The 18590-nt window shown below is 39.7% G+C and overlaps 1 protein-coding gene across 1 annotated transcript; it reads left to right on the top strand.

The window, feature by feature from the left end:
• The first annotated feature begins 9389 nt into the window (after positions 1 to 9389).
• ADAM20 (ADAM metallopeptidase domain 20) lies at positions 9390 to 17673 on the top strand. The gene is made up of 2 exons (XM_012812210.1): positions 9390 to 11660; positions 17666 to 17673. Exons 1-2 carry the CDS (start codon positions 9509 to 9511, stop codon positions 17671 to 17673), a joined length of 2160 nt encoding a protein of 719 aa, XP_012667664.1. The 5' UTR covers positions 9390 to 9508.
• Positions 17674 to 18590: the final 917 nt, after the last annotated feature.

The raw sequence follows: 18590 nt of genomic DNA, 5'->3' as shown, positions 1-18590 counted from the left end.
TCCTTTGAGCCATAGACACCGCCCCTGTTTTGTACATTTTTATGGAGAATGGTTCATCTTTCTCTTCTAGAGTCATAAGAGTTCTTAATATGTATTGTACAGAAGTCCTTTGTCAGTTGCATGTACTATGTTTAACTGTATTTTGGGAGCCTATCATGGCCCAACATGAACCCTTCCCCTCTCCTCCTCTTCCTTTCCTCCTGAAACAAAGAACACAAAGGACCTAGTTAGCCTGACTCCAGAAGAAATTAGCAGCAAAGGACCCTAACCCACCAAAGCCCTCTGGGCAAGCTGTGGAATTTGCCCACCCCTTATGGCTCCATATAAAAGGTGTCTCTAACTGCCTTGAGGCGCAGATGCCATATTTGCCCTGCCTGGGTAAGTTTCTGTCCATTTCAATAAACTTGGCCTCCACTTCTGCTGCTGCCAGTATGGTGCTGAAGACCAGGACAGGTGGTTGGCTGCTGGCCTAACTCACTGCCAGCCTTTCTAGCTATCCCAGTTTCCTCAGAACCTGGTCCTGGTAACATCTAGACCCACCTCTGTTGACCCACCTGTCAGAATTCTAGAGGATTTTGCCCCGACTGCCATTTAAAGATGAGTAAGGTCCCTAAACATCTTCAAACAGAACCTTTCTTGGCTTGCTCTGGGCCTTTATGTCCTCCTGTCCCCCTTGCTGCTCCTGTTTTATTCACATCTACTGGCATTTTTTTTTTCTTTCTTTCTTTTTTTAGTCCCAGTGCTATACTCTCTTCTGGGATCTTGGCGACCTCAAATTATTTTGTTTTTTACTTCAGGCCCAGCCCTATACCCTAGTTGATGTCCCTTGACTTGGGACATCAAGTTTTCTGAGAAAAAATGGGATGCCTGACTTTTCTCAGTCTTTATTTTTTGCTCATCTGTACCCCAGATGAGGTACAGGGAACCTATTTTCCACCCAGGTAGGGGAAGGACATCTGAGACATGGGGGCTGGCCCTTCCACCCCCTCAACAGACACACACCAGGGGTGTTTCCTTCTACCCCAATACAAATTGGAAAATGGGACTTTTAATTTTAGTCTGTCTTAAAAGACTTAAATAATTTCCTCCAAAAAACAAACAAAAAAAGGGCACGTGGACTCAAATTCCCTATCTTCAGGCCTTTCTCTCCCTGTATTATTTTGCTCCCCCTATGCAAGTTGTTACTTGAATACTTAACCCTCTGTCTTGCCTGGTCTTCCTGTCTTCTCTCCTCCAGGGATCTTCAAGCTTCTACCCCTCTTCCACCAATCTGTGTTGAAGTGGTCCCTAGTCTGTTCAGATATATGGAGTAGGGGTGCTTGGCTCCCAGTCAGGGAATATGCAAGAGCAATCCTCCCTGCTCCCTCCCGCTAGCTAGGGCAGTGAAGCAGAGGCAGCTGCAACAAAGGCGAGCCCACTGGTGGCCTGAGGACCCAGATGGCATCAGTTGTAGCAGCCTGAGAATGGACCCCCTAGGTCCCTTCTGTGCCCACTTGGTGGTGCAATATTGCTGCACAGACTCCAAGCAGCTCCCTGATCAGTCTGGAGATCTGCAGTGGTAGGAGGCCTCTCACAGCTTAGATAGTGGCATCTACAGGGGGAGCATGGAGCCCTAGGGTTCTCCGCTCTTATCCTTTCTCATTTGTCCCCCCAGGTACCTTCAGATCTTGCCGAGTAGATCAGCACATCACCTTCCCCTTCATTCTGAATGTCTCCTATCACTTCTCTGAGAATTCACAATTCTCTTTTCAAGAAGGCCCATCAGTAGGTTGGCATCTACCTTCAACTTTCACTTCTCAGAGTGCAGCATGCATGGGCTGCTTCTAGTCTGCCATCTTGCCTGCTCTCCTGACATGTATTTCTTCCGTTCCTGGTCTTTGAAAGTGTTTATCATGAAATGTTGAATTTTACCAAATGCTTTTTCTGCATCTATTGGGAATGATTTCATTCTGTTAATATATCACATTTACTGATTTGCATATGTTCAATCTTCATTCTCTAGATAAATCCTAAGTAATCATAGCGTATTATCTTTTTGATGTGCTGCTGGGTTCAGTTTGCTAGTGCTTTTTTTTTCATTGTGTGTGAATTTTTGTGTCTATGTTCATCAGTGTTACTGGCCTGCCTATCTATCTGTCTTTTTTTTTTTTTTTTATCTTTATCTGCTTTTGGTATCAGGATAGTGCTAGTCTTATGGAATACCAATTCTTTAAGTTTTTGGAATAATTTGAGGAGAATTTATGTTAGTTATTTTTAGAAAATTTAGTGAATTTTCTAAAATGAAATTTCTAAAATGAAGCCCTCCATTCCTGAATTTTCTTTGTTGATAAAATTTTTCTGAATAAATCTCATTACATATTATTAGTCTGTTTTCGTTTTCTGTTCCTTCCTGATTCAGTCTCAGGAGGTTGTATGCCTATATGAATTTATCCTTTTATTCTAGGTTTTCTAGTTAGTGATTGTTTTTTCAGGTAGTCTCTGATGATCTTATGTATTTCAGTGTTATTAGCTATAATGTCTCCTTCATTTCTTCTTTTTTTTTGAGTCAGAGCCTCAAGCTGTCCCCCTGGGTAGAGTGCTGTGTAATCATAGCTCACAGCAACCTCCAACTCCTGGGTTCAAGCGAGTCTCCTGCCTCAGCCTCCCAAGTAGCTGGGACCACAGGTGCTCGCCACAACGCCCAGCTATTTTTTGGTTGCAGCTGTCATTGTTGTTTGGCGGGCCCAGGCTGGATTCGAACCTACCACCTTAGGTGTATGTGGCCTGCGCCTTAGCCATTTGAGCCACAGGCGCTGAGCCGTCTCCTTCATTTCTGATGACTGGGATCTTCTTTCTCTTTTCTTGGTTCATCTAGCAAGTGGTTATTGATTTTGCTAACTTAAAAAAAAAACAAAACAATTTTTTTCTGAGGTTTGACCTTCAGAGAAAATAAAAAATAAAAAAAAATTTAAAAATAAATTTTTCAGTTCATTGACCATTTCTATTGTCTTTTTAGTCTCAATTTTCATTCTACTCAGTTCTTTATTATTTCTTGTCTTTCTTTCTTTCTTTCTTTTTTTTTTTTTGAGACAGAGTCTCACTATGTCACCCTTGGTAGAGTACCATGGTTTCTTAGCTTACAGCAACCTCAAACTCTTGGGTTTAAGTGGTTCTCTTGCCTCAGCCTCCCAAGTAGCTGGAACCACAGGCGCCTGCCACAATCCCCAGCTGTTTTTTGGTTATAGTTGTCATTGTTTAGCAGTTCCAGGCTGGGCATGAACTAGCCAGCCTAGGTGTATGTGGCCTGTGCCCTACCCACTGAGCCATGGGTACTGCCCTATCTTTTTTATTATATTAGTGTTGGGTTTGGTTTGTTTTTGTTTTTCTACTTCCTGGAGGTGCATTGTTAGATAGTTTATTAAATCTTTTTTAAGTCACCATGGGGAAAATGGGAAATTGTAGCTATTGTACTTGTATTTACAAAATATTCTGGACATGTGGCCACCTGCATTTTCTTAACATAGGCATTTATTACTGTAAACTTCCATCTTAGCTTTTGCAGTATTTTGTATGTTTTGGTATATTTTGTTTTGTTTTGAGACAGAGTGTTACTCTGTTACTCTTGGTAGAGTGCTATAGCATCATTCCTTACATCAACAAACTCTTGGGCTTGAGCAGTCATTCCTCTTGCTTCAGCTTCCCAAGTAGCTGGGGCTACAGGTGTGTGCCACAGTGCCAAGTTAGTTTTTCTAATTTTAGTAGAAATGGGGTCTTGCTCTTGAACAGGCTGGTCTTGAACTCCTTTGCTCAAGAAATCCACCCGACTCAGCCTTCCAGAGTGCTAAGATTATAGGCGTGAGCCACCACACCAGGCTGATTCATTGTTTTGATTTTCTTGTTTCAAAAATTTTTTTAATTTCCTTATTAATTTCTCCCGTGATGTGATGGTTATTCAGGAGCATAATGTTTCATTTACATGGGTTTTTACAGTTTCCAGTGATCCTCTATAGGCGGAAGGCTTATAAGTAAGCCTTTAAATAGTTCTGTTTTGTAAGAGCAAGTTTGAAGTCTTTTGTGAGTTAGAATGTAGAAAGACTTGGATAGAACTCCCCATGTGACTCAGGACCTTTTGTAGAAATGATTCAGGGCTGAGGTTTGAGGGGGCTGGCCTGCAAGCAGGTACTGGTATATCTCGGGAATTTCCAGACTACTCCCTAGGATGGATAACTGCCTCCAGATGGTCTGTTGAAGGTCAAGCATTCATTCAGCTTATTCTCTCAGAACCTTGTTTTATAGTCTTGTTTTCATTATAGGGTTTAAGTGTAGTGATAGATAAAGTTAGTGGAATGGTTTTTGGCTAATCAATAGACTCCTTGGCTCTGGGCAGTGCTGGACCTGTGTCAGGACTCTAAAGTCTCTTGTTTATTGATTAATCATGTGTATGTGCAGTATGGTCTATATAAGCTTTGGTAGAAGAAAGAACTTTGCTGGATTGCCAGAGAGAGCTCCAGTCCCTCATTCTACAACATTTCTCTGCAGGTCTTATCTCTGCTGCGCTGCATCACACGCCTCTACACGTGACATTCATGCAACAATCCTGTTGTTACCAATTTCCAATTTTATTTCAAGTGGTCTGACAAGATACTTAATATGAATTTTTAAAATTTATTGAGAATTGTTTTGCATCCTGATATGTTCTATTCCAATGAATGTTTCATGTTCTGATGAGAATATGCATATTCAAAAGCTATTGAATAAAATGTTCTCTAAATGAATTAAGTTCAACTGGTCTAATGTGCAGTTTAAATACAAACGTCTTTTCTTTTTGTTACTTTTCTGTGTAGATGATTTGTATAATGTTTAAAGCGGGGTGTTAAAATTCTCAACTATCGTTATATTGGAGTCTATCTCTCCCTTAAGATCTGATAGTTTTTTTTTAAATATATTTAGGTGCTCTGGTGTCTGGTCCATATATGTTTAGAATTGTTATATTTTATTGATGAATTGATTCATTTATCATTACGTTGTATACAATATCATTATAGTAAACTACTTTAAATTGCATACAAACTTTATGTCCATCCTATACTTTGCCTTTTTTACTGTTTTTAACTTATATCTGTTTTATCTTAGTATACCTACTCCTGCTTTATTTTGGTTTCTTTTTGCAAAGGATATTTTTTACATACCTTTGTTTTTAGTCTGTGAGTGTCTTTACAGACAAGAGTCTCTTGTCTTAGGCAGCATATTGTTGGTTCATTTTGAAAAATCTTATTCAGCTAGCCTGTAGTTTTTTTATGTACAACCTTTAACCTGATGACATTCAGAGTTATTATTAATATGTGAGAGCTTATTCTTGTTATCATATTAGTTGATTTCTATTTGTTTTTAATATCTTCTGTTCCTTTCTCTGTTATTATTTATCGTTGTGGTTAGGAGGTAAAACTCCTTGTGGTAAAACCACAAGTTCCTCTTACTTGTTTGGGGGACTTTGTTCTACCAATTTAAAAAAAATTGTGTGCTTTCATGATAGTAGTTATTGCTCTTTCACTTCTGGATAATTTTGAGAGTTTAGGTCATAAGCTTAATTGCATAAATTGTCCAATTGCTCTCCCACTCCTCAGTCCTTGAGGTACTCATAGTCATCATCACATGGTCACTTTGTCCCTTTACATACTTGCATAGGCCACTTCCTCACAATCAACACTGAGTGGTAATTGAGATAATTGTGATGCCAGTGCATGTCCATCCCCAATTGGATGGGAGCTTAGCAGTGTGTTTAAAGCCGTGGACATGTCCAAACCAGTCCCAGATTCTCATTGTCTTTCTCTCTTGATGTTACTGCTGGTACCAAGTCCTGTATCTGTCAAGATCCTGTCCAGGAAGGAGAAACCCACCAAGGAAAACTAAGATAGGAAAACTCTGAAAAGGTATTAAAGGTCCAAGAGGATTTAAAGGGGAAACCCTGAGATACATAGAGGTAGGATTCCCAGAAGGAGCTACATCCCTAAGAGAGGGGAAGCGAAGGGAAGAGGTTAGAGGTTGGGTGGGGGGGAATCACCAAAACCTAGATTCTTTTATAATGGGCCTCACAGGTCTGGCCCTGGACTGTAGAGGACAGGGCATTGCTTAGATCAGTGTTTTTCAACCTTTTTTATCTCATGGCACACTTGAACTTGTAGTTAAATTTCCATGGCACACTTACATTATATTGATTTTAAAAAGTTAAAAAAAAAGAATATACTTCCTGTGCTTTTCAAAAATAATTATCTTTAAAATGTTTTATGGCACACCAGTTGAAAATCACTGGCTTCGATGGTGCTGGTAATTTAGTCAGGAAAGGAGTATTATGGAACTCATAGCTGGACCTCTTAGGGAGTGATGCAAGAGGTAGTGCTGGTACATTAGGGACTTGGAAAGAGGTCCTCCAAAAGCTATGATTCAGGTCTCAGGAGAATATTGCTCACTTGGGACTGGCATTAAACCTCTTTGTGGTATGGCCTGATAGAGCTGGCAGTGCATCATCTCAAAGAGAAACACTGTCAGGCTCACGTTGGTTGCCCAGAGGACTGGAAGATGTCCTTGGGTGTCTTAATTCTCTGATTTTTGGGGAGGGAGCATTGTCCTGCTGGGTCTCATATTTTCTTTCCATGGGGCTTAATGGAGCTGCCTCTAGGAATGTACTATCAACTAAATGTCGCTCCTAAAGCAAGGAACCACTGCTGGGGGTATGAAGAGAGTAACAACATGCAAATAGGAAGTAACAAGTCCCTTGTGCCCTCCTTTTGCCTGTCCATCTAGTACCTGACTTGGTAAAATCTTTAGTAGACTTACTTATATAGAAATATACAGAATGCTATATCCAGTTTCACAGACAAAATAGAAATTTTAGGTTTAAAGTTCATTAAATAGTTGAGATAGTTGGTGTAAGAACTGTTAGCATTCAGCCCAATTCATAATTGCCAAGTCATAGAAAGAAGCTCAAGTGCCCATTGATCCACTAATGGATTAACAAACTGTAGTATATGTGTACCATGGAATATCATGCAGTTATAAAAAAATGGAGACTTTACCTCTTTTATGTTTACATGGATGGAGCTGGAACATATTCTTCTTTGTAAAATATCTTGAGAATGGAAGAAAAAGTATCCAGTGTACTCAGTACTATTATGAAACCAATATATCATCACCCACACCTTCATACAAATGATAAAACACAACTATAGCCCAGAATGAAGGAGGGAGGAGGAGGGTTAGGTGAGCGGGGAGGCCGGGTGGAGGGAGCGTAATCGGTAGGACCTCACTTATGGTGCATATTGCAAGGGTACATGTCAAATCTATTATGAGTATAAATGTCTTAACACAACAGTTAAGTGAGGTGAAAGCTATATTAATACCAGTTCAATGTAAGCACTCCAAATTGTATATAAAATTTAGCACATTGTACCCCTTAAATGCATTAATGTACACAGTTCTGATTTAATAAAAAAATAATAAAAAGAACTGTTAGCATTATGCTTTTGTTGGATTCTTGGTGATAGTTAACAATAACAGATAGGGATTCATGTGAAGCCCTTTGATATTTTCCTCTCTCTTGTGTTTCATTTACTTAGGGTGCACTAAATTGATATCATGATTCACTGTGGTTTGTGACACAAACTTGACAAATGCTGAAGTAGGTCTAGACTGAAGGAGTAGAAAGATGATATGATAGGGTTTTGAGGAAATTTTAAATTGCTACTGGAAATAGAAGAAAGAGTTAACGACTGATGCAGAGGGGGATTCTCACAATGGTTGAAGCCCCAGTAATGTTAGAAGGCCTTTGGACCATACCAGTTCATGAAATGTATGGGAATACAGTGTTCCTACAGGACTTGGCTTTGTAGTAATGCAATGGTGACAAAGACTGGCATGTCACAAAGATTTTTTGGAATAAATGTTTGTATTATAGCCTCATCATATTTATGACCATGCTTAATATAGGTTATTACCCTCTCCAAAGACTTTTTATTTCATAATCTTATTCCAATTTATATATTGCTATCTTAACACCCCCAAATCTATGACAAATACCAAAGGTATTATGAAGAAAGACATGAGAGGAAACCTGGCAACTGGGATTTCACCTCCATCAGAGATACATTCCCTGAGAGGTTTCAGCTAGTGATCTTGGTTTCCTTTGTTGGCACCTGGTAGCCACCCATTAGTTCTGGAATCTCACACAGGTGGGTACCATTTCTCTTGACCTCATAATGCCAAGAATATTGCTTATGCTCTATACTGTGGTTCCCATTTGTGCCCTTATTTAGAATATTTAAGGCACCACTGTGGGTGAATGATGTATGTCCAAATTTGTTCTAACTTTAGATTTCAAATATTTAGCAGATTCTTAATGACGATTTTAAGTGAATGACCAAAATTAGCTTTTACCTGAGCCAAAATACGTGTTTTCAACAGTAATGTGGTTTTAAAGTTCACCTAAATTGTGGACATCCAAACATTTTAATTGAGAATTTAAGTCAGAATTGACTCTGACTCTAGGTGTAAGCTCCTCAGCTCAGCTTTCTTTGGAAATTGAAATTGATAGATTGAAGTAACTCACCAGCCAATTGAAAGCTATTCGTAGATTCAAATATATATTGACCTGACCAAGATGAGCCTGTAATGATTGAAAACATGATACAGATGGGCTATGAGGAGAGATGGCCGCTGCCGCCATGCTGTGACTGGGGACAGTTTGGCTGTGTGCCCTGCCCCCAAACAGATGCCCCACTCCCTGTTATCTCATCAGTATGTCTTCCTCCCTTTGAATGTCTGTAAAATAAAAAGAGCCTTGATTGGAGGAGGTCTCTCGATAATTATAAGCCTCTTAAGTACAGCTTTTTTGATGGCTAGTTTAGAACTGGATAGGGTTTAGATAAGGTATCTGTGGATAGAACAGAGGAAATGGAACACACTGTGCTGTGTGGATAAAAGGACAAAAAGTAGAATTTGGATGGGTTGTGCACAGGCTCCCTGAAGGTGCAAGATACCAGTAGGTTTTTGAAGGAGAAATTTGGGTCGTATGCTCTTGCTTTTTAAAATGGAATTTTTTTTTTTTTTAATAATTTTACCTGTTTAAAGAATAGTATATAGTGAATCCTTATTTGTCTCTACTATCAAGTTCTGGCAATAATCCACCTTGATCCCATCTTCTTCATCCATTGGTACTTTCCTTCTGCTTATATATTAAGAGAATTCCATGCATTTTATTCCTTCAAATTGGTCCTGATCAAGCATCAGTTTGCTTACTTTCTTCTCTCTTTCTCCTACCCTTCCTACCCTGTTCATTCCATCCTAGCTTTTCTTATTTTCACTTTTTATTTGCAGCATGGCAGCTCTGATGCACCAATTCTGCCGTGACACAGATCTGTAAAGGTCAGCCCTGCACCCTGAGCAGCAGCTCAGAAGGAGGAGACAGCCTAGCCATTCTTCATTGCACCTTGTCCTCTGTGCTCTGGACAGATGGCTCCTTGGTGACAGCTCCATAATGGCAGTGGGTGACACCCTGCTGCACCTCAGGGTTGTTCTGCTTCTGCTCTGGCTGGAGGTGTCCTTGTCCACTTGTGGCCATTCTCAGGCCAGGCCCTCCCAGCATTTCACCTCCCTAGAAGTGGTGGTCCCCATGAAGGTGATCAGCAGGGGCAGAGGTACAAAGGCTCCCGGATGGCTGTCCTATAGCCTGCGATTTGGGGGTCAGAGACACATTGTCCACATGAGGATCAAGAAGCTGTTGGTTTCCACACACCTCCCTGTGTTTACCTACACGGAGCAGCGTGCCCTCCTCCAGGATCAGCCCTTCATGCCTGATGACTGCTACTATGATGGTTATGTGGAGGGGTTCCCTGCGTCCCTGGTTGCCCTCAGTACCTGTTTTGGGGGCTTTCGAGGAATGCTGCAGATAAATGACCTTGCTTATGAAATTGAGCCAATTAGGGTTTCTGCCACATTTGAACACTTGGTGTATAAGATAGACCATGAAGACACACAGTATCCACCTGTGAGATGTGGTTTAACAGACGAGGAAGTAGCACGTCAGTTGGAGTTGTCGTATAATTTCACTCTGAAGCACTCTTATTTTGGTTGGTGGACACACCGGCGGTTTCTTGAGTTTGCAGCAGTTGTAGATCATACGAGATACCTTTTCACTCAAAGTAATGTGTCAATAGTTCAGCGCCAAATATTTAATGTTGTCAATATTGTGAATTCCATCTATCGTCCACTTGACATTGACATAGTTTTGACTGGGATTGAGATATGGACTGAAAAGGATCCATTTTCTACCCGTGGGGACTTAGATCAGGTTTTGGACTTGTTTACTCTTTGGAAATCTTTTAACTTTGATGCCCGAGTGCATCATGATTCTGTACATCTATTTGTAAAAGAAATGTTTAATGTAAAGCTTGGTGTTGCCTATGTTAATGCAATATGCCAGAGTCCATTTAATTGTGGAGTTGAAGTTTTTGAAGACAACAGCTTGGTCCTTTTTTCAATTACTGTGTCCCACGAACTTGGTCATAATTTGGGTATGGTACATGACACTGTATGGTGTGTCTGTGGGGTAGAATTTTGCATAATGTATGCCTTCAGAAGAGAAACAACTAAATTCAGCAACTGCAGTTATTTAGATTATTATAATAATAGTTTGAGTTTTGGAACATGTATTCAATCTCCTCCAAATGCACAGAATATCTTCAGGGGGAAGCTCTGTGGAAACCTAGTGGTTGAAGAAGGAGAGGACTGTGATTGTGGAAGCCCGCATCAGTGTATGAATGATCCCTGTTGTCAGTTAAACTGCACTCTGAGTCCTGGAGCTGCCTGTGCTTTTGGAATCTGTTGCAAAGACTGCAAATTCAGGCCATCAGGGACTTTATGTAGACAACAGATCAGTGACTGTGACCTTCCAGAGTGGTGCAATGGGACATCCCACCAATGTCCAGATGATGTGTATGTGCAGGATGGGTTTCCCTGCAGCACTGATACCTACTGCTATAAAAAGACATGCAGTAACCATGATAAGCAGTGTAAAGAGATTTTTGGCCAAGATGCGTTGAGTGCATCTCAGAATTGCTACAAAGAAATCAACACCCAAGGAAATCGTTTTGGTCACTGTGGGATTGTAGGTGCAGGATACAAACAGTGTTTGACTGCTGATATCATGTGTGGGAGAATTCAGTGTGCAAATGTAGTAGAAATTCCAAAAATGATAGACCATTCTACAGTGTATCAATTTCGGTTCAATAATACTGCTTGCTGGGGCACTGATTATCATTTAGGGATGACTGTCCCTGATATTGGCCAAGTGAAAGATGGCACTGTGTGTGGTCCAGAAAAGATCTGTATCGAAAGAAAGTGTGCCAATATGGTTCGTGTGTCACAAACCTGTCAGCCTACAACCTGTAACAAGAGAGGGATCTGCAATAATAAACAACACTGTCACTGCATCCGTGGATGGGCACCTCCCTTCTGTACAGACAAAGGATTTGGAGGTAGTATTGATAGTGGCCCACCCCCTAAGAACAGCAGAGAAAGAGTAGGTGTGTCTGGCAATGTGGGTTACATCATATTATTTTGGCTTCTTCCTTTTATTGTTTTAATTTTAGGTTTGTTTTTTATACTTCATAAGGAAACAAAGAATAAAGGTAAGGAAGAAAAGGATAGAAAGAAAGAAGAGACAAAAGAGAAGAGAAAGGGAGAGGAGATAAAGGAAAAAGAGAGAAAGGAAGAGACAAAAGAAGAGGAGAGAAGGGAAGAGAAAGGCCAAGGCTCACACTTCATTTAAAAATCCCTAATTTTTCTTTTAATAATAGAAATATGAGAGATATCTGACTGTTTAAACAAAAATTCAAAGATCCTTATTGTCAAGATTGAAAACATTACGTCTCACAGCAGAGGATTCTTACATGTGTACACTTGCTCTTCAGCATTTGAAGCAATATTAAAGGTTCATTTTTCCCAGAAGTCTCTTTACGTTTCCTGAGCAAAGGCACAGAAAAGATTTTGTCTCTCAGTTCTACACCTCTTTTTTTTTTTTTTCTTAAACTGTAATGTAATGTGTTCAGGATGTGCCTCTACAAACCCCATGCCCCATCACTCCAATTCTGTTTTGGCAGGAAAGGAGGCATTAGTATTAGCTTAGAGTAGAATGGTGGGGGCCATTCACTCTGGTTGCCATATGTGGTTTGGGATTCCAGTTTTGTTCACACTATTAGAACAGCCTTCATTTTTCCTTAGAAGCAGCAGTCGGTCACTGCCGTCCTCTGGGGTCTGAGTTGCAACTCTGGGATTAGCAGGGTCATGTTCCTCTGAGTTACTGAAGCAGCAGTAGCAGCTGTGCCCTCTTTAGATGTCTGGGCCTTACTCTACAGGAGACTTCATTTAATCATCTCCACTCTAATAAACCTAACCTCTTTCCTTCTTTCCTTTGGCTCTAGGGATGTTAAGTGCTTTCTGTGCTTAACTGTTTTTGTTAAGGTAAGTTGAATTCTCTAGAAGCAGACACTGATTTGGAATTTAGAATGCAAGATGCCCATTATGGATGAACATCTGGAAGGGAAGTTTATGCGAGATGAAGCCAGTTTGTAGACAGAGAAATTGAAGTTTGTTGCAGGCCTTAATATTAAGCCTTAGTCAAGAGGAATGTGCATTGAGGAACAAATGTTAGATGTTTTTTCTCAGTGGGCTACAATGGCGAGGTACTCATTCATGCATGTGTTATTCTGTTTTCTGCTACTATAACAGAATACCATAGTGTGGGTAATACATAAAGAAAAAAATTTATTTTTCACAGTTGTGGAGGCCAGAAAGGCCAAGATGTTCAGGGCATTCTTGCTGTGTCGTAATTTGTTGGAGGACATTACATGGCAATGAAGTGCATGTGAGACTGAGAGGACGAGAGCTGAAACTTCCTGTTATCAGGAGCTCAGTCCCACAATAATGAACACACTTTAGTGACAATGGCATTAATTCCATCATTTGAGCAGAGCCCTCAAGGGTTAATCACCTCTTAAAGATGCCACTTCTCAATACTAGCAATTAAATTTCAACATGCATTTCGGAGGGAATATTTAAACCAGATATCCTCAAACTACGGCCTGCGGGCCACATGCAGCCCGCCTAGGACATTTATCTGGCCTGCCGGGTGTTTTTGCCTCCACTGCCTGTCCGGCTTAGCAGCTGACTCATCCTGGGGCCCGCAGTCCGGCCCTCCAGCGGTCTGAGGGACAGTGAACTGGCCCCCTGTTTAAAAAGTTTGAGGACCCCTGATTTAAACCATAGCAACACTCCTTGTGTTATGAAAGTTGTATAGCATTGGTGGTTCTCAATGTCTCCCTTTACTCTTTGTTTCATGTGATTGCTTCCTTGAGGTTATCAGTAAAGTTTGAGAAAGGTAAGACCTCTGATTCCTGATGAATCCTGTTATCTCAAGAATACATAGGCCACTACAATGGTTTTGAGACAGACTGTTATGGTTCATTATTTCACTTCCAAGGAACATAATTGACAGCATCCTTTCTTTCTTTCTTTTCTTTTCTTTTCTTTTCTTTTTTTTTTTTTTTGAGACAGAGTCTCACTTTGTCTTCATCGGTAGAATGCCATGGCATCATGGCTCACAGAAACCTCCAACTCTCAAGTGATTCTCTTGCCTCAGCCTCCCAAGTAGCTGGTACTACAGGTGCCTGCTACAACATATGGCTTTTTTTAGAGACGGCATTTCACTTTGGCTCAGGCTGGTTTTGAACCTGTGAGCTCAGGCAATCCACCCGCCTCGGCCTCCCAGAGTGCTAGGATTACAGCTGTGAGCCACTACGCCCAGCCCTCTCTCCCTCCCTTCCTCTTTCTCTTTCTTTCCTTCCCTCCCTCCCTCCCTTCCTTCTTTCCTTCTTTCTTTTTTTGAGACAGAGTCTCATTTTGTCACCCTTGGCAGCATGCTGTGTTGTTATAAGTCATAGCAACCTCAAACTCATGGGCTCAAGTGATTCTTTTGCCTCAGCCTCCCAAGTAGCTGGGACTATAGGCACCTGCCACAAGGCCTAGCTTTTTTTAGAGACAAGGTCTCACTCTTGCTTAGGCTGATCTCAAACTCATGAGTGCAAGTGATCCACCTGCCTCGGCCTCCCAAAATGCCACTGTGCCTGGCCTGATAGCTTTCTTTTTGATTCTCCTGTGCAAGATTCAACTTGGTGGGCTTATCGGTATTACTGGAAGGACTTCATTTGTTTCCATCCATGGAGATTCTATGTTTCTTGACTTTTGTATATCTCAAAAGTTTCATAATGCACTTATTTGTAAAAATTAACTGTAGAAATCTTTTGTGACAGCTGATTATAGATTAATTCCCTTTCCTAGATGTAGAACTTAAATAGTAAATGTTTTTAAATTTATTTTTATGTCAATTTTAGTAAATTGTGTCTTCCAAAAAATTTGTCTATTTTGTGTGTAAGCATATACATATAATTTCAAATTTATTAGTGTAAAGTTCAGCATTTCTTTGCATTTTCTTTTCTTTTTTTTGAGACAGTCTCACTATGTCACCCTCGTTAGAGTACTGTGGTGTCACAGCTCACATCAACCTCAAACTCTTGGGCTTAAGTGATTCTCTTGTCTCAGCTTCCCAAGTAGCTGGGACTATAGCCACTCCATTAGCTTATGATACTTTTCTGTTTGTGTCATGTATAATTTGTTTTTATCAGTGTTTTATAATTCTCCTTGTAGAGATTTTTCATCCAGTTGGTTAAGTATATTCCTAGGTATTTTATTTTCTTTGCCTCAGACAGTAGTTCTTGACTTGATTCTCAGTGTGGTTGTTATTGGCATGTATCAGTGCTATAGATTTGTGTACTTTGATTTTGTAACCTGAGACTTTACTGCATTGATTTATCAATTCCAGGAGTCTTGGAGGAGACTTCAGGATTTTCTAGTATGTGATCATGTCATTAGAAAACAGAGTTTCCAATTTGAATGCCTCTTATTTCTTTCTCTTATCTGATTGCCCTGGTGAAGATGTCTAGTACTATAGTGAGCAGAAATGGTGACAGTGAACATCCTTACCTTGTTCTAGTTCTATGGGGAATGCTATCTACTTTTCCTCATTCAGTATGATGTTGGCTGTCAGTATGGCTTTTATTATTTTGAGACATGTTCTATATATACCTGGTTTGTTAAGGGTTATTTTTAATATCATAAATGGGTGCCGAATTTCTTTTCTGCATCTATTAAAATAATCAGATGGTCTTTATTTTAATGCTGTTCTTGTGGTAAATGGCATTTATTTATTTGCATGTGTTGAACCATCTTTGCATTCCTGGGATGCATCCCACTTGATCATGGTGAATTGTCTTTTAACTGCACCATTAAATTTGGTTTCCTAGTTTTTTTTTTTTTTTTTTGAGGATTTTTGGTTCTGTGTTCATGTGAGATATTATTCTATAATTTTCTTTTTTTATTGTATCCCTTCCTGGCTTTGGTGTCAGGGTGATACTGATTTTGTAGAATGCGTTAGGGAGGATTTCATCCTAGAATAGATGCCAGTTCTTCTTTCTAGGTCTAGTAGTACTCAGTTGTGAATCCATCTGGTCTTAGGTATTTGTTGTTTTTGTTGCTGTTGTTGTTGAGAGATTTTTTTGTTAATGACTTAATCTTGCTATTCATTATTGGTCTGTTCATGATTTCTATTTTTACCTCACTTAAGCTTGGGAGTTTGTATTTTTCCATTATTTAGCCATTTCCTTTAGATTTTCTAGTTTGTAGTCATGGAGATTTCATAGTAATTTTAGATAATCTTTTGCATTTTGTTGTATTAGTTGTAATGTCTTCTTTTTCATATCTGAATAAGTGTATTTGAATCCTTTTTTTCCCCTGTTCCTGGTTAATCTAGGAGTCCTCTATTGATTTTGTTTATTTTTTCATAGAATCAACTTTTTTGCTATTGTATTATTATTATTATCATTTTGAATTTCTGATTTTTTTTTTTTTTTTTTGCAGTTTTTGGCTGAGGCCAGGTTTGAACCTGCCACCTCAGTATATGGGGCTGGCACCCTACTCCTTTGAGCCACAGGCCCTGCCTGAATTTCTGATTTTTCTTATTTCTTTTCTTGGGTTTGGTTTGGTTTGTTCTTGTTCTAGTTCCTTGAGTGTTGTGTGATTTGATGGGGCTGATGTTGCAGAGGGACACTAGCAGTTAGAATGTCTGGAAGAGGAGGTGGCTGTTGCTCACTCAGGCGTCCCTTGACCCTAGTTTATTTCTTGCTAACTTATATACCTTAACAATATAGCATTCTGCTCGTACACACAAGATCTTAAATTTACAATACAATAAAGTTACGGGAAAGTCAGGAGCCTTATTTATCTCCTTTTGCTTTAAAGAACAAAGTATTCATTTGTAAAGGACAGAGGTAATCTTTAACTTAGAAGCACAATAATCTTATCTTGATTTTCTGACATTTGCATCTCTTCCAGGAAATTTCTGACCACAGCAAGCTCTGTTTTCAGCACCTGCCTCCCCCTAGATTAGTTTTTCTAATTTCTCAGGGGGTCTTCAAAGGAACGTCCCTTCCTGCAGAACTTGAGATAGTTTCAATCAAGAACAAAGTTATGGCAGCCTTTAATGTGGCTCGGCTATGCTTGAGGTGCAATATTAGGTTGTTAATTTGTGATCTTTCTGTCTTTTTGGCATAGGCATTTAGAGCTATGAAGTTTCTTCTTATCACTCTTTTCCCTGTGTCCTAGAGATTTTAGAAGCTTGCGTCACCTTTGTCATTCAAGTCATTGAATTTTTAAATTTCTTTCTTGATTTTGTCCCTGACCCAAGGATCCTTCAGACATAGTTTGTTTAATTTCTTTTTGTATGTTTTGAGAGTTGGTTTTGTAATTGATTTCTAGTTTTATTCCTTTGTGGTCTTTGAGTGTACATGGTATGGTTTTGATTATTATAAATTTTCTGAGACTTCTTTTGTGGCCTAACATATGATCTATCTTGGAAAATGTCCTTAGTGCTGATGAGAAGTTTTGGGGTAGAATGTTCTATGAATGTCTGCTAGGTCTATTTATTCTAGCCTCCTATTAAGTTCTATTTCTTTATTGATTTTATTTCTCAATGATCTGTGTAGATCTGTTAGAAGTCTCCAACTATTATGGTGTTTCTGTTTATTTGTTTCCTTAAACATAGTAGTATTTGTCTTATGAATCTGGGTGCTCCTTTGTTAGGTGCATACATGTTTATGATTGTTGTATCTTTTTGTTGAATCAGTCCTATTATCATTAACTAATGATCATCTTTACTTTTTTTTTTTTTCACTTTTGGTGTCCCCCTAGTGCTTGACTTGTTAAACTAGTTAGGAAACAGCCAGCAATGGAGAAATACAATGTGCAGAGCACCAGTCCCAGCATGACGGACAAAGAGTATGTACATTTTAAGTTAAGGAAACAGAAGGGAATAGCAGCCACACTGTGGTAAAAAATGTTGTTGACTGAACATAGACATACATGCTCAGGATCAAACTGGGGTGGAAGTCATGGTGTCTTTTTTGGCATTGGCCATTGCATAAGGGGAAATCTGAGTGCTTTCACTGGTAGAGAAGAGGCTCAGGGATACCTGTGTGTATACTCGTGAGGAATCTTTGGTCTTAAGGCCCGTGTTGTTTTCTAGGTCCTTAACGGCAGCCTTTTTACTGCATCCAAATTTGACAGAATAAATCCTTTTATTTTTCTTAATATTTTTATTTGTCTTCTGTATTTTTATTTTTAAAATGAACATATTTAAAATACCAAGAATAAAATAAGTTACAACAACATGATCCTCCCAAATTGTCACAATTAGAACATTATTACTAAGGCATAAGGGCCAAATTTATGGCTGCTATGCTTAGGGTTTAGCTTTAACTTTGCCCACGTGACTGGTACCACTACCATGTAAGGAAGGTTAGTAAGAGTTTATGAGGGTCCAGGACGCCAGTCTGTTACTCAACTTTTGACAATAGTGCATGGTGTTTTTGTTTGAAATGAAATTTGTGAATAGTTGCACAGGTTAACAGTATTTTTTAATTCTGTCTGCTTAATGGCCCGTCATGTCAAAGAAGACCAAGAGAATGCTGAAGGAAGGAAACAGACTTTTAATGAAGATTGGGAATTGCAATATTATCTTATTTCTGCTAAAGAGAAGATGATTGCTTGCTTTGTGATACTGTACTATCAACATTAGAGAAATTCAGTGCTCATCAGCGTTGTAACTGTTGTGCCTGGATTTTTCCTGATCCCCCAAGAGTTAGTCCGAGACACACTTCGATGTAAAGATCATGAGGCTTTATTCAAGCCTGGGCCTGGACTCTCCTGGTGAGCACACCAAGGAAGAGCCCCACCTCGGAGGTGTAATCAGTTATTATAGGGTACTGAAAACAAGAAGGGGAGGAGTAAAGTATGGGTACAATTTTGATTGGTTGCTAGGGGCATGGGCAGATTACAGGTTAGGCATTAGCTCGTGATTGGGCATAGGTTTCGTGCCATGGGGTGGTGCTATCTTTGGGATGGGCGGGGGACGTTATGCTGACTCATTGGGCCTAAGATGGCAGCGGTGG

Source organism: Otolemur garnettii, unplaced genomic scaffold (assembly GCF_000181295.1).
Source record: "Otolemur garnettii isolate 467f Iridium unplaced genomic scaffold, OtoGar3 scaffold00196, whole genome shotgun sequence".
Lineage (NCBI taxonomy): Eukaryota > Metazoa > Chordata > Mammalia > Primates > Galagidae > Otolemur > Otolemur garnettii.
The sequence above is the reverse complement of the archived record's forward strand: the minus strand, read 5'-3'. Positions and strand labels throughout refer to the sequence as shown.

What these genes read in the sequence shown, in the direction of transcription:
- ADAM20 (XM_012812210.1), top strand. Translation starts at nt 9,509, where the DNA reads ATGGCAGTGGGTGACACCCTGCTGCACCTCAGGGTTGTTCTGCTTCTG.